We start from the raw sequence: 14089 nt of genomic DNA, 5'->3' as shown, positions 1-14089 counted from the left end.
GGAGCCATAGCCAATGACTACTACTGAGGCTGGGGGTGAGCCTCCAAAGAATAACACTGAGAGGCAGGCCAGCCCATACAAACTGGGGTCCTCATAAGGGAGCTGTTCCTGAAGGAAGAACTGTGAGGGGAGAGACTTCATCAGGAAAGGCCTCCTTCCACCTGCCTTGCTCTACCCTCTACTCTCTGCTTCTCATTTTGTATTGTACAGTGGTACCTCGGGTTAAGTACTTAATTTGTTCCGGAGGCCTGTTTTTAACCTGAAACTGTTATTAACCTGAAGCACCACTTTAGCTAATAGGGCCTCCCGCTGCTGCCGCGCCGCCGGAGCACGATTTCTGTTCTCATCCTGAAGCAAAGTTCTTAACCCGAGATACTATTTCTGGGTTAGCGGAGTCTGTAACCTGAAGCGTATGTAACTCGAGGTACCACTGTATTATTTTATGTACTGTGGCTTGCTGTTTTTTATTGACTATAGTTTAGAAATTATTTATTGTAACTGTTGAGTGGATTTCTGTTTAACTTTTATATGTTATTATTATTATTTAATACTATTCTAATGATTGTTGAATGTTACTTTTTTGATGTAGGTTGCCTATTTTAAAGTTACGTTTTATTATCACATTTTTGTATTGCATTAGATTGTTTATAAGATGTACATTTTTTGTTTCTTCAGCTTGTAAACCACCTTGAGTGTTGTAAGATAGAAAGACGGTATACAAATTAAAAATGATGATGATGATGAACTAATCCTGCATTTGACTCCATTTCCCTTCTTGCTGAGTTCTACAAAGGCAAGACCAAAGAGGAGGTTGACAGCCCACGACACCCACAAAGCTGGTCATCTGTAAGGAGGGCTGGTCAGGGGCAAACTGAGTTTATTGCCCCACTTGCCCTAATGGGCCAGCCAGCACTGGACTCAAAACTTTGAAGTGAGCGTGGAGCACAGTCATCCATCCACCTGATTATTATGATTATTTTTCCTCCTTCCTGGAACACGTCACGGTGGCTGGTTTTAGAATAGGGAAAATTTTGTAAAGAAGAAGAAGAAGAAGGGAAAAACCCACATTCTGTGGTTCTGAGTTACTGGGGTTTCCAGCAGGGCAGATGGCTGGTCTTTTTCTGTTTGGAATAACAGGAGCATCTTTTCTCCTAATTAGATCCCACTTCCTGGGGGGTGCGGGGGGGGGGGAGGCAGTGCCTCTTAAGCTGGAGTTTTCTGGGAAGCCCTAATTAGAGCCTTCGCTGATTTGTTAGCCACTAATTAGACGGCGAAGACTTAAAGTGTTTCCAAACAGAGACGTTGTCTTCTCGGGTTGAGACTGCACTCAACCCTGGGATGCCTGTTCTCCGGCTCTAGTGTGAAATGGCCTTGAACTCGCTCGAAACTGCTTCTAGCTCCCCGTTGCTAGAACTGGGCTTCGAAGCAGACTCCTTTATTTCTCTTTTCCATCTAAGGACAGGCATTGTTTACAACACAAACCCTCTTGCCTATCCTAGGAAAGGAAGGGGAGAAATGCAAGCCTTGTTTTAACCTAAATACGCCAACTCTTTGTGCTCTCCATATTCACAGTGCCCAGATCTCTCCTGGGGGGGTGCCCCTTTGTTTTCAACCCCCTGCAAGGCAGGAGTCACTGCTAAAGTATCCATGACAGATAGCCATCCAACCTCTGTTTAAAAAACGAAGGAGAGTCCACCACCTTCCGGGGTAGTCCGTTCCACTGTCAAACAGCTCTTAGCATCAGAATGGCCTTCCTGGTGTTTAGTCAGAATCTCCTGTCTGCAATTTGAATCCATTGGTTCGGGTCCTACCCTCCAGAGCAGGTGAAAACAAGCTTGTTCCACCTTCCATGCAACAGCCCTTTAGATATTTGAAGATGGCTAAAAAGCAGAGACATCACCTTGCCAACAAAGGTCCGTATAGTTGAAGCTATGGTTTTCCCAGTAGTGATGTATGGAAGTGAGAGCTGAACCATAAAGAAGGCTGATCGCCGAAGAATGGATGCCTTTGAATTATGGTGCTGGAGGAGACTCTTGAGAGTCCCACGGGCTGCAAGAAGATCAAACCTCTCCATTCTGAAGAAAATCCGCCCTGAGTGCTGACTGGAAGGACACATCCTGAAGCTGAGGCTCCAATACTTTGGCCACCTCATGAGAAGAGAAGACTCCCTGGAAAAGACCCTGATGTTGGGAAAGATGGAGGGCACAAGGAGAAGGGGACGACAGAGGACGAGATGGCTGGACAGTGTTCTCGAAGCTACCAGCATGAGTTTGACCAAACTGCGGGAGGCAGTGGAAGACAGGAGTGCCTGGCGTGCTCTGGTCCATGGGGTCACGAAGAGTCGGACACGACTAAACAACAAAAATCATATCTCCTCTGGCAGTGCATAGCTAGCCAAAGTGGCTACTAATCACTGATAGCCTTGTTCTCAGTGAATTTGTCTGGTTGTGGGTTTTTTTGAAGCCATCCAAGTTGGTGGCCATCACTACATCTTCAGGGAGCAGATTCCATACTTCAACTATGCACAGTGTGATAGCTCAGTCAGTAGAGCGTTAGACTCTTGATCTCAGGGTGGTGGGTTCAAGCCCCACGTTGGACAAAAAGAATCCAGCATTGCAGGGAGTTGGACTAAATGACCCTTGTGGTTCCTTCCAACTCCACAATTCTATGAAGAAGTGCTTTCTTTTGTCTGCCTTTACTTTTCCAACATTCAGCTTCATTGAAGAAAGCCTTTCTCACTGGGCTGGGACACTGCAGGGCCCAGCAGCCACTAGTGACTGGGAAGCCGGGGCGCAGGTGAGATAGGAGACTTCTCCTATCTAAGACAATCCCTCTGCCCTCCACCATCTCTCATGCAGCCGACACACTCAGTTCCCAGGCCCCAACTCATGCTGAGCTGTATGGTAGAAGTCCTTTCATCGCAGAGAAGAAAACAGAGCTGACCATCTCTCTGCCACTCTCAATATACCGACTGTAGAGCTTTTGTGTTGTGAAGATTCAGCGGTTGGATTTGGTTACAATGCAGGAAGGAACTAGCCAGGAGAGGCTGTGGCAAGAACAACACAACAATGGAACGGAGAAGAATGAAAAGCCAGAATAGTAAAGGTAAAGGGACCCCTGACTGATAAGTCCAGTTGCGAACAACTCTGGGGTTGCGGTGCTCATCTCGCTCTATAGGCCGAGGAGCCGGCGTTTGTCCGCAGACAGGTTTTTTCCAGGTCATGTGGCCAGCATGACTAAGCCCCTTCTGGCGAACCAGAGCAGCGCACGGAAATGCTGTTTGCCTTCCCGCCAGAGTGGTACCTATTTATCTGCTTGCACTGGCATGCTTTTGAACTGCTAGGCGGGCAGGAGCAGGGACCAAACAATGGGAGCTCACCCCGTCGCGGGGATTCGAACCGTCGACCTTCTGATCGGCAAGTCCTAGGCTCTGTGGTTTAGCCCTGCATCCAAAAGCCAGAATAGTGAGCTGCAAACCTCACATTTCCTCATCCCTCACTATGAAGGCAGGCAAATGTTTCCTTAAATTGCATCTTGTGACGGGATTTTAAATGTAAGCTGCTTTGGGAGCCAATGTTGGACAATAAGGGGAGTATAACTATAGCAAATATAATAAATAAATAATCTGGCAGAGCAGGATGAGGATCCTCCAGCTTGGCTGGCCTCAAGCCATTCCCTCTTTCTTTCTCTCTATAGCGCAGTGACCCCTGCAAATGCAATTGGCAGGGACCATCACCTCCCGCAGTTCCTAATTTACTTCCTTTGAAGAGGGGGAAGTTTCTAGGCCTCGTGACACACCTGGAACATGCAGAAAAGGTACATCTAGGAAACACCTAGGAAAGGCACTAGCTTGAGGGGGAGGCAGAGTTGGAGTTTTCTCCGTAAGCTGATTAGCTAGTTGTTCCTCAGTTGCAGCCTCCAAACTGGTTCCTTTATTTGTCTGCTAATTCTCATTTACTAATACAGGCCTGATCATTACCATATTTTTGGCTCTATAAGACTCATTTTTTCCCTCCTAAAAAGTAAGGAGAAATGTGTGTGCGTCTTATGGAGCGAATGCAGGCTGCGCAGTATCCCAGAAGCCAGAACAGCAAGAGGGATTGTGGCTTTCGCTGCACAGCGATACCTCTTGCTGTTCTGGCTTCTGAGATTCAGAATATTTTTTTTCTTGTTTTCCTCCTTCAAAAACTAGGTGCGTCTTATGGTCTGGTGCGTCTTATAGAGCGAAAAATACAGTAAGTCCAGTCGTGAACGACTCTGGGGTTGCGGCGCTCATCTCGCTTTACAGGCTGAGGAAGCCAGCGTTTGTCCACAGACAGTTTTTCTGGGTCATGTGGCCAGCATGACTAAGCCGCTTCTGGCGAAACCAGAGCAGTGCATGGAAATGCCGTTTACCTTCCCACCTATTTATCTGCTTGCACTGGCGTGCTTTTGAACTGCTAGGTTGACAGGAGCTGGGACCAAGCAACAGGAGCTCACGTAGTGGGGATTCGAACCGCCGACCTTCCAATCGGCAAGCCCTAGGCTCTGTGGTTTAGACCACAGCACCACCTGCATCTCTAAGCTACCCATTTATGCAGGGCTTACGTTCCAAGGCACCAGGCGCATATGTGGAATCGCGTATCATTGAAGCACCCACTGGAAAATCCTGCAGACACCCTTTAAATCTCTGGAAAACCTTTAAAAAACCGCCAGCACTTACCTGATGCCCAACTCTCTCGCACAATCTCCTTCCTCAAACTCCACACACCACAGGCCTCAACGGTCAGTGCAAAGGCTTTTGGGATTGCAATGGCAAAGGCTATGGCAGGGGTAGGCAACCTAAGGCCCAGGGGCCAGATCTGGCCCAATCGCCTTCTCAATCCGGCCCGCAGACGGTCTGGGAATCAGCGTGTTTTCACTTGAGTAGAATGTGTGCTTTAATTTAAAAGGAATCTCTGGGTTATTTGTGGGGCATAGGGATTCGTTCATTTTCCCCCTTCAAAATATAGTCTGGCACCCCACATGGTCTGAGGGATGGTGGTCCAGCCCACAGATGAAAAAGGTTGCTGACCCCTGGGCTATGGGATTGCTAGGCACTGTTTTCAGACTTTTCTGTGCTCTTCTGGGGATGTTTTGGCAATTTTTAAAATTCACTTCCGGGCTTGGTGTAATGCACATTTACAAGTTGTGCGCATGTTGAACATGTGTAAATGGGCAGTTGCCTGTATACCTCTCATAGAATCATAGAATCATAGAGTTGGAAGAGACCACAAGGGCCATCGAGTCCAACCCCCTGCCAAGCAGGAAACACCATCAGAGCACTCCTGACATATGGTTGTCAAGCCTCTGCTTAAAGACCTCCAAAGAAGGAGACTCCACCACACTCCTTGGCAGCAAATTCCACTGTCGAACAGCTCTTACTGTCAGGAAGTTCTTCCTAATGTTTAGGTGGAATCTTCTTTCTTGTACTTTGGATCCATTGCTCCGTGTCCGCTTCTCTGGAGCAGCAGAAAACAACCTTTCTCCCTCCTCTATGTGACATCCTTTTATATATTTGAACATGGCTATCATATCACCCCTTAGCCTCCTCTTCTCCAGGCTAAACATGCCCAGCTCCCTTAGCCGTTCCTCATAAGGCATCGTTTCCAGGCCTTTGACCATTTTGGTTGCCCTCCTCTGGACACGTTCCAGTTTGTCAGTGTCCTTCTTGAACTGTGGTGCCCAGAACTGGACACAGTACTCCAGGTGAGGTCTGACCAGAGCAGAATAGCTCTCTCCTCCTATTATTTGCTGGATGGGGTTGGTGCGTGGAGGAATCATTCCAGTTTCTGTAGTTTCTCAAATACTGATCTCGGAATAAAAAGAAACACAACTCTCTGGTGAGCCACTTTTCTTGAAGGTCTGCTTTTAGAATAAAGCAAGCGGTCGGGCAGGCGAAGTCTTCCACCCCATCTGTCCATTTCCCCCCTGGGTAACCAGAGGGCAGGGGGCGGCTGGGGGGGGGATCGTTAACTTTATTTTGGGGGCAACTTTATTTTTTGACAAACAAACCAGTTATTCTTGCAAGTTCACCCACATACAGTGGTGCCTCAGGTTACATACGCTTCAGGTTACATACGCTTCAGGTTACAGACTCCGCTAACCCAGAAATAGTGCTTCAGGTTAAGAACTTTGCTTCAGGATGAGAACAGAAATTGCGCTCTGGCGGCACGGCGGCAGCAGGAGGCCACATTAGCTAAAGTGGTGCTTCAGGTTAAGAACAGTTTCAGGTTAAGTACGGACCTCCGGAATGAATTAAGTACTTAACCAGAGGTACTACTGCATATTACTATGTTTATGACACCTGGGCAGCCTTATACTGGAATGCATATAATTGGTGCAGAATGCGAAAAGGATCAACATTTTGTCTCCGCTGTCCACCAACTTGATCTGTCCCATTCCTTAACCTAATGTGCGCTGATGTTTGTGCTTTGTGTGGTCATTTCCACAGCCAGATTACCCTGCCCCGGCCGTGTCTCCATTTATGCATCCGCTTGAATGGGCTACACAAATTCTCAAGCACCAGCATGCTCAGGCTGTGCTTGCTTCCTGTTTTAGCTAGATGGTGAACTGATAAATCAATTAAATCAGCCCTGTTTAGTTGACTAATTCATTGTAAATAGAACAGAGCTTTGTGAAACGGTTGTTTGGAGCCTCTGGCATTATTGCAAACAATCTGGGCTAGGGCATTTCCCAGTTCAGATTAAGGCACTCGGGTCAGGTAACGCGCTCAAGAGAACATCCCGCCACCTTTCAATACACAAATAAATAAATAAATTGACTGTGTTACCTAGCCAAGATAAAATGCTACCTTTGATAAATAAAGCCTCCATTGTAAAACTGTTTTATGAACCACCACTGGCTCATTAGTCCATCAATTAGTTAGAACAAGACAGCTAATGGGCCGAAAACAGCTTTCATCTGCTGAAAATTCCACTCCTGCCACTGCCATCCTTACACCACCTCAGTGGCTCTCCAAGCTGCAGCCTCTTCTGCTCCTTCTGTGCTCTGCTAATTCTTTGGCAGCTGAATCAAGCAGTTTCCACTCAGTAGTGTCTTATTCTTGACTCTCCACTACAATGGCTAGGGAACGGTGCTGTTGGTTTGTGGGTAGAATCTACTGAAGGAATCTGGCAAGGATCCATGGAGGTGGGGAAGGGTTACATACGATCTGCTATGCCAAGTGCTGCTTGGGAGTGGAACGTCCTTATCTGGAGACTTGGCCGGGCTGTAACCCTTTCCTGCCCACCAAGGACAAGGCATCTAGGTATGCCATGTTGAGAGCACCAACCTGGGGTCACCTCTCTTCTCGGGGCCTCCAGTCTCATTGCCAGACCAAGCCTCTCATTGCATGATCACATAATAGCAGAGTTGGAAGGATCCCCCAAGGGTCATCTAGTCCGACCCATGACAGTGCAGGACAATGGTGATATTGCCTTAAGAAGGGTTTGCAGGAACTGCATTGTGGGCTTTTCGCTACATCAGGGATGGAGAACGTGGACAGCCCTCCAGATGCTGCTGACTTCCAATCCCCTGTTAGCCCCAGACAGCACAGCCAGTGGTCAGGTCTGATGGGAGTTGTAGTCCGAAAACATCTGGAGCGCCACAGAGCTTCCCCCATATCTGAGCTATACAAAACAGCAGTCAAGGGAGGAGTCAAAGGAGCCTTTGATATCCATGGAAGTGGTGGATATGTTCCATCAATACCCTTAGATACTTTTATTTATTTATACTTATAAGAATATTTATGAACCACCAGCTCATTAAATAAAATATCAAGATAAATACATTAAAAACATCTAAACATAATAATGCCATATCTTCAAATGTTGTCCCGCCCCCCCCCGGCCATATCTAGTGCAGAGGCAAAGGCAGCTTGTCAATTGCTTCCCCGCATGTGTACAAATTGAGGAGCCTTCTCCAACCTGGTGCCCTCCAGATGTTGTGGACTACATCTCCCATCAGCCCCAGCCAGAAAGGCAAGTGGTCAGGGATGATGGGAGTTGTAGTCCAGCAACATCCGGAGGGGGTGGCATTGGGTTGGGAAAGCCTGAAGCAGAGCAGAGGGTGGATTGTATAGACCTCTGTGGGTCTCCAGTAGCCCACCTGATTGACCCATAACCACCTTTGCTTCTCTGCCAACCCACACCTCCTTCATAGCAGTGCAATTGAAACTTTGCTGGGATCTCTGTGCTTTGCTGGGGAGACTACAGCATATCCTGACCCCCATCATTTAAAATGTGGTCTATCACGAGGAAGAGGCACCCTGACCACCTTTGCCCCCCATTCCCATCCTTAACAACAACAACAACAACAAAAACCTTATTACTGACCCAACCAGGCCTAGTTGCACTTTTTAGACAGAGATCTTTCCTGCTAATCAGATATTCACTCATCACCTCTTCCTTCAGTGCTGAGCTAGGCATCTTGGCTCATTTAAAATTCAGGTCTTCCATCCTTAGGCTGGCCCCTGCAACTTAGTCCAGAGCTTAAGCTTTAAAATGCTTTTACAATGGAGGGGGCAGCCTTCTTGCACCTATTTGTAAAAGAGATGTCCACCCTTCTTGACCCTTTTTGTTATACACCTGCTGAGATCCCCCCTTAATTCAGGATAGTGACTTTCAGATCCTACTCAATCAGTCCTTACATGTTCATTTACACCTGTCTCCAGGTCTGCATTATCTGACCTAAAGTCCAGAAATCTGGGCCTGTGCCTTTTGGTTATGATCCTGGTCTCCTAGCCTTCCTGGCCATTGCAACCAAACGAACAACAATTCTGCACAGTGCAGTCAGTTCCTCCTGTGATGCCTTCAGCACCCTGGACAGAGCCACGGAGGCAGCAAGATGCTTGACCAATCCTCAGGATTATTTCTCCAGCTCCCTGTGGTGAGGATTTAGTCTCTGAGCTGGTTTTAAATCAATACATCTTTGGATACATTTAAAATTAAAGATGAAGGAATTTCCTGTTTAAGCTTTAAAAGAGCTCCCAGTAATTTATCTGAACGCTGAGAAAAGGGAAAGGCATGTCAGAGCGTTGTCCTTTATTTCAGCCTAACCCCAGAGGAAATTACATCAAGATTCACATATCACACTTTGTTGAGAAGCACCGACAGGCAGATTACTATACATACTGTGGTGTGTATACACACACACACACACACACACACACCCAACCTCACAAGAGCCAGAGACATTCCACAAGCTTAGTGAAACACTTATGTTCCAGTACTTACAAGGGCACTCTAGGCTAGGCTAGCAAGTCTTTCTATCTAGGCTAGCAAGTCTTTCTAGGCCCTAGAGTTTCCATTCCAATATGGCACCCTGCATATGTTGTTGGACTACAACTCTCACTCACACCTGACCCAACCGCCATGCTGACTGAGTCCCAAAATGTGTGGAGGTCACCACATTGGCTTAAAGTGGGTCTCATCAAACCTTCAGAGAGGCATCTGTTATGTTGATCCCAGTGTAAAGGAGCTGTCAAGCCTGGTTCTGTTGGCCTCTTCCTGCCCTGGAAAAACGGGTATCGCTTTACGGCACAAGACTGCAACAACTAATTGTTCCAAAATAGCCTAAGTCACGGTGTGTCTTCCTCCCATGCAGCCCAATTAAAATCAGGTTCATCCCCATTTAGCAAAACGACCCGGTCACCCAAACTTCTGGTTATCCCAATTCTGCCCACTGTTCCATCCTAGTTGGGGGGCAAGTGCCCCACTCTTCCCCATCTCGACACTTTCCCCTCCCTCCTTTGGAATTTGGGTTGGCTTGCGTGTGGGGCGAGGAAGGTCCTTTGGGGAGGGGTGTGTGCGGTGGGGGCAGAGAGAGTTGTGTATGGGTGGGGAGGGGTCCCCCGAGGCCCCGCTTCCCCCCTTACCTGCCAGCAGCTGCATCCAGGCGCAGATCTTGTAGACCGTGGCCGTGTTGCAGAAGAAGAAGAGCGAGAAGCAGGTGATGCAGCCCAGGATCAGCACCATGGAGAGCAGCACGAAGAAGGAGGCGGCCTTGAAGGCGCGCGAGGGGATGCTGCGGAAGTCGGCGAAGGAGCCGTGGCAGGTGAGCTCGCGGTTGTTGCCCTCGTTGCCCACGCAGTAGTGGAAGAGGCCGAAGTAGCCCGGCTTGGGCGTGCTGACGCTGTCGCCGATCCAGTAGGGCTGGATGAAGACCACCACGTTGATGATGGCGAAGCAGATGGTGAAGATGGCCCACAGCACGCCGATGGCCCGCGAGTTCCGCATGTAGTTGTCATGGTACAGCTTCGAGGCCTCCTGCGACGGCAGCATCCTGCGGCCGGGAGGCTCAGAGCGCGGGGCCCCGGCGGCGGCGGCGACACGCGGGGACGGCGAGGAGGAAGAGCAGGAGGAGGAGGAGGAGGAGAGGGGCGCACCGGCGCGCGCGCGCGGACGGCGGCACCAGCAGCAGCAGCAGCACCTCACTGGCCGAGGCGGAGGGGCCCCGGGAGCCCCGCCGAGGGGAGACCCGAGGGGGCGCCGGAGGGAGGCCAGGCCATGGGGCGGCAGGAAGGGCTCGCGAGGCTGCGGCAGGCAGGCAGGGAGGGAGCCCTAGGCGCGCCCGCTCGCTCCCTGCAGCGCCAGCCGCGCCAGCCGCGACTCCATCTTGGCTGCGGCGGCGGCGGCGCCGGCTGGGTCGTTGCTCCTGCTGGGTCGCCCGCCTGCCTGCTCGCCTCCCTCCCTCCCTCCCTCCTCGCCTGCCTGCCTTGCCTTGCCTTGCCTGCCTGCCCGCCCGCCTGCTTGCTTGCTTACTTGCCCGGCCGGAGCTTGCCCGCGCGCGCGCGCACGAGCCCGGTGGCGCGAGCGCGAGGGGAGGGCAGAGCGGGAGGAAATCAGGTAGAGAGAAGGAAGCGCCCAGGCAGCTTCCTAAAAAGGGGAGGAGGAGGAGGAGGAGGAAAAGGGATCGCAGCGCACATGCGCCCAGACAAGCAGGTCAAGGGAGGAGCTGAGCGGACGGCATCCATTTCTACGCATGCGCCGGGGGGATTGGAACCCGGAGCCCGGCTGCGGGCACGTGGGCTGTGGAGCAGGAGGCCGGAGTCTAGGCGCGCTGTAGCCAAGTCGGCGTAATATCATAGCCATCCTGAGCGAGGCGGCATATAACGCAGCCTCCTGTGGACTAGCGGCTTGGAAGACTCCATTCCGTTTTGCGGTGCTGAGGTTTCCTCTCTCACCTCCCAGAAAATAGCAGCAGAGCCCATTCCTCCAGTAGGGCTCAGCTCTAGTGTTATGATATCTCATTTAAGGTGCTTTTAAGCCGCCCTTGCAGTACAGTTGTACCTCGGGTTACATAGGCTTCAGGTTACATACGCTTCAGGTTACAGACTCCGCTAACCCAGAAATAGTACCTTGGGTTAAGAACTTTGCTTCAGGATGAGAACAGAAATTGTGTTCCGGCTGCGCGGCAGCAGCTGGAGGCCCCATTAGCTAAAGTTAAGAACACATTAAGAACAGTTTCAGGTTAAGAACGTACCTTGGGAACGAATTAAGTACGTAACCAGAGGTACCACTGTACAAGATGCAGAGGTACTGGGGTCAAGTCTACAACAGTAAACCTAAGTGGGGGGAAATCAGCTGACCTTCAGTCTAGGCCAGGGCAGGTCCAACTTTTCATACCAAGTGGGCCACAAATGTACTTGAACCTGCAGGCTGCACACTACCTTGTCACACTGGTGGGTGGGGAGGGAGGCCAAAATCTGGTGCCCCCGCAGCCCTCATGTTGCTTTCCCAAAGCCTGCTAAGCGAGGCAGGGCTTTGGGAAGGAGGTGTGAGGCTCTGGCGGGGTCATAGAGTCATCCCATCTCCTTCCCAAAGCTGGGAAAGCAACAACTAGGCTTTGGGAAGGAGAATGGAGGACTCTAGGACTCTGCCAGGCCCCTCAGAGAGCCAGTGTGGTGTAGTGGTTAAGAGTGGTGGACTCATAATCTGGGGAACCGGGTTCGCTTCCCCGCTCCTCCACATGCAGCTGCTGGGTGACCTTGGGCCAGTCACACTTCTCTGAAGTCTCTCAGCCCCACTCACCTCACAGAGTGTTTGTTGTGGGGGAGGAAGGGAAAGGAGAATGTGAGCCGCTTTGAGACTCCTTAAAGGGAGTGAAAGGCGGGATATCAAATCCAAACTCTTCTTCTTCTTCTTCTCACTCTTCCTCCCCAAAGCCCAGCACCTCGCTTACATGGCTTTGGGAAGCCAGCCTGATGGCTGCAGTGTGTGTGTGTGTGCGTGTAATGTTGCTGAGGGCCACCAAAAATGCCTCAAGGGCTGCATGCAGCCCACGGACCACATGTCAGACCGCCCTAGTCTAAGCCTTTATGTTGTTGATCTAGCCCTTAAAGCCTATTAAAAGGTAAAGGTACCCCTGACCATTAGGTCCAGTCGTGACCAACTCTGGGGTTGCAGCGCTCATCTCGCTTTACTGGCCGAGGGAGCCGGCGTTTGTCCGCAGACAGTTTTTCCGGGTCATGTGGCCAGCATGACTAAGCCACTTCTGGCGAACCAGAGCAGCACACGGAAACACCATTTACCTTCCCGCCAGAGTGGTACCTATTTATCTACTTGCACTTTGACGTGCTTTCGAACTGCTAGGTTAGCAGGAGCAGGGACCGAGCAACGGGAGCTCACCCCATCGCGGGGATTCGACCCACCGACCTTCTGATTGGCAAGCCCTAGGCTCTGTGGTTTAGACCACAGCGCCACCTGCACTGTGAATCATTAGAATCGTATAATTGTAGAGTTGGAAGCGACCACGAGGGTCATTTTGGTCCAACACCCCCCCCCCCACGACAACCCGGAAATTTAAGAGCTTGTGCTCTACTGACTGAGCTATCTCATTCCTCTAAAGCAGGGACGTTCAACTCCCAAGAGACAGTGATCTACTCAGAATGAAAAATTGACGGTGATCAGTTTTTTGGGGGGTTCAGGTCAAAGTTGTCGACCCTTTTTTAGGGGGGGCACGGGCAGCTGTTCGGCCACTGTGGGGACAGGATGATGGACTTAGATGAGTCTTTGGCCTGATCCAGCATACTCTATGTTCTTATGAAAGTTTGTAGCACAAGTGTGTAACGGCCTCAGTCCAGTATACCTGAAGGAGCGTCTCCACCTCCATCTTTCTGCCCGGACACTGAGGTCCAGCACCGTGGGCCTTCTGGCGGTTCCTTCACTGTGAGAAGTGAGGTGACAGGGAACCAGGCAGAGGGCCTTCTCGATAGTGGCGCCCGCCCTGTGGTACGCCCTCCCACCAGATGTTAAAGAGAAAAATAACTACCAAACTTTTCGAAGACATCTAAAGGCAGCCCTGTTCAGGGAAGCTTTTAATGCTTAATAGGTTACTGTATTTTAGTGTTTTGTTGGAAGCCGCCAGAGTGGTTGGGGGGACCCAGCCAGATGGGCGGGGTATAAATAATAAATTATTATTATTAGTAGTAGTAGTAGTAGTAGTAGTAATAGTATTAAATCCCTGGGATCTCTAGGCAGGGCTGGGAGAGAATCCTGTCCAAAACCCTCGATAGCCACTGCCAGTCAGTGTAGACAACAATTGAGCTCTGTATACGGCAGCTTCCTATGTTTGGTAGATCTTGCTAAGAATGGAAACCAAGGAGTTATTTCAGGAATCCTCCTCCTTTTGATTCTCTCTTTTTCTCTTAACTCCAACCGCCTCCTCTCTGCAAAGGAAGCCTGAAAGAACTTGTAGTTTGTTTAATTTTTCTGAAGAATTTTCGACAACAAACACCTCCAATATGGAAGTCTGTTCCAGTGTCTGGGCCCCATCCAAGCATGTACAGAGTTTCCTTCTCTCACACATAGACTACACTAAGAGCCAGTGTGGTGTAGTGGTTAAGAGCAGTGGACTCGTAGTCTGGTGAACTGGGTTCGCGTCTCCGCTCCTCCACATGCAGCTGCTGGGTGACCTTGGGCTAGTCACGCTTCTCTGAAGTCTCTCAGCCCCACTCACCTCACAGAGTGTTTGTTGTGGGGAGGAAGGGAAAGGAGAATGTTAGCCGCTTTGAGACTCCTTCGGGTAGTGATAAAGCGGGATATCAAATCCAAACTCTTCTACATACTGA

General features: G+C 50.1%; 1 protein-coding gene across 2 annotated transcripts in view; it reads right to left on the bottom strand.

Moving 5' to 3' along the window:
• The window catches only part of LHFPL4 (LHFPL tetraspan subfamily member 4), a 53643-nt gene extending 42953 nt beyond the window's left edge, over positions 1–10690 (bottom strand). For both annotated transcript variants that reach the window (XM_053378518.1, XM_053378519.1), the window contains exon 1: positions 9896–10690. In XM_053378518.1, coding sequence (XP_053234493.1) covers positions 9896–10301 — 406 coding nt within the window. In that variant the 5' untranslated portion in view covers positions 10302–10690. The remainder of the gene's footprint in view (positions 1–9895) is intronic.
• Between the last annotated feature and the right edge of the window lie 3399 nt (positions 10691–14089).

This window comes from Podarcis raffonei, chromosome 2 (genome assembly GCF_027172205.1).
Source record: "Podarcis raffonei isolate rPodRaf1 chromosome 2, rPodRaf1.pri, whole genome shotgun sequence".
NCBI lineage: Eukaryota > Metazoa > Chordata > Lepidosauria > Squamata > Lacertidae > Podarcis > Podarcis raffonei.
This window is presented reverse-complemented; position numbering and strand designations above follow the sequence as displayed.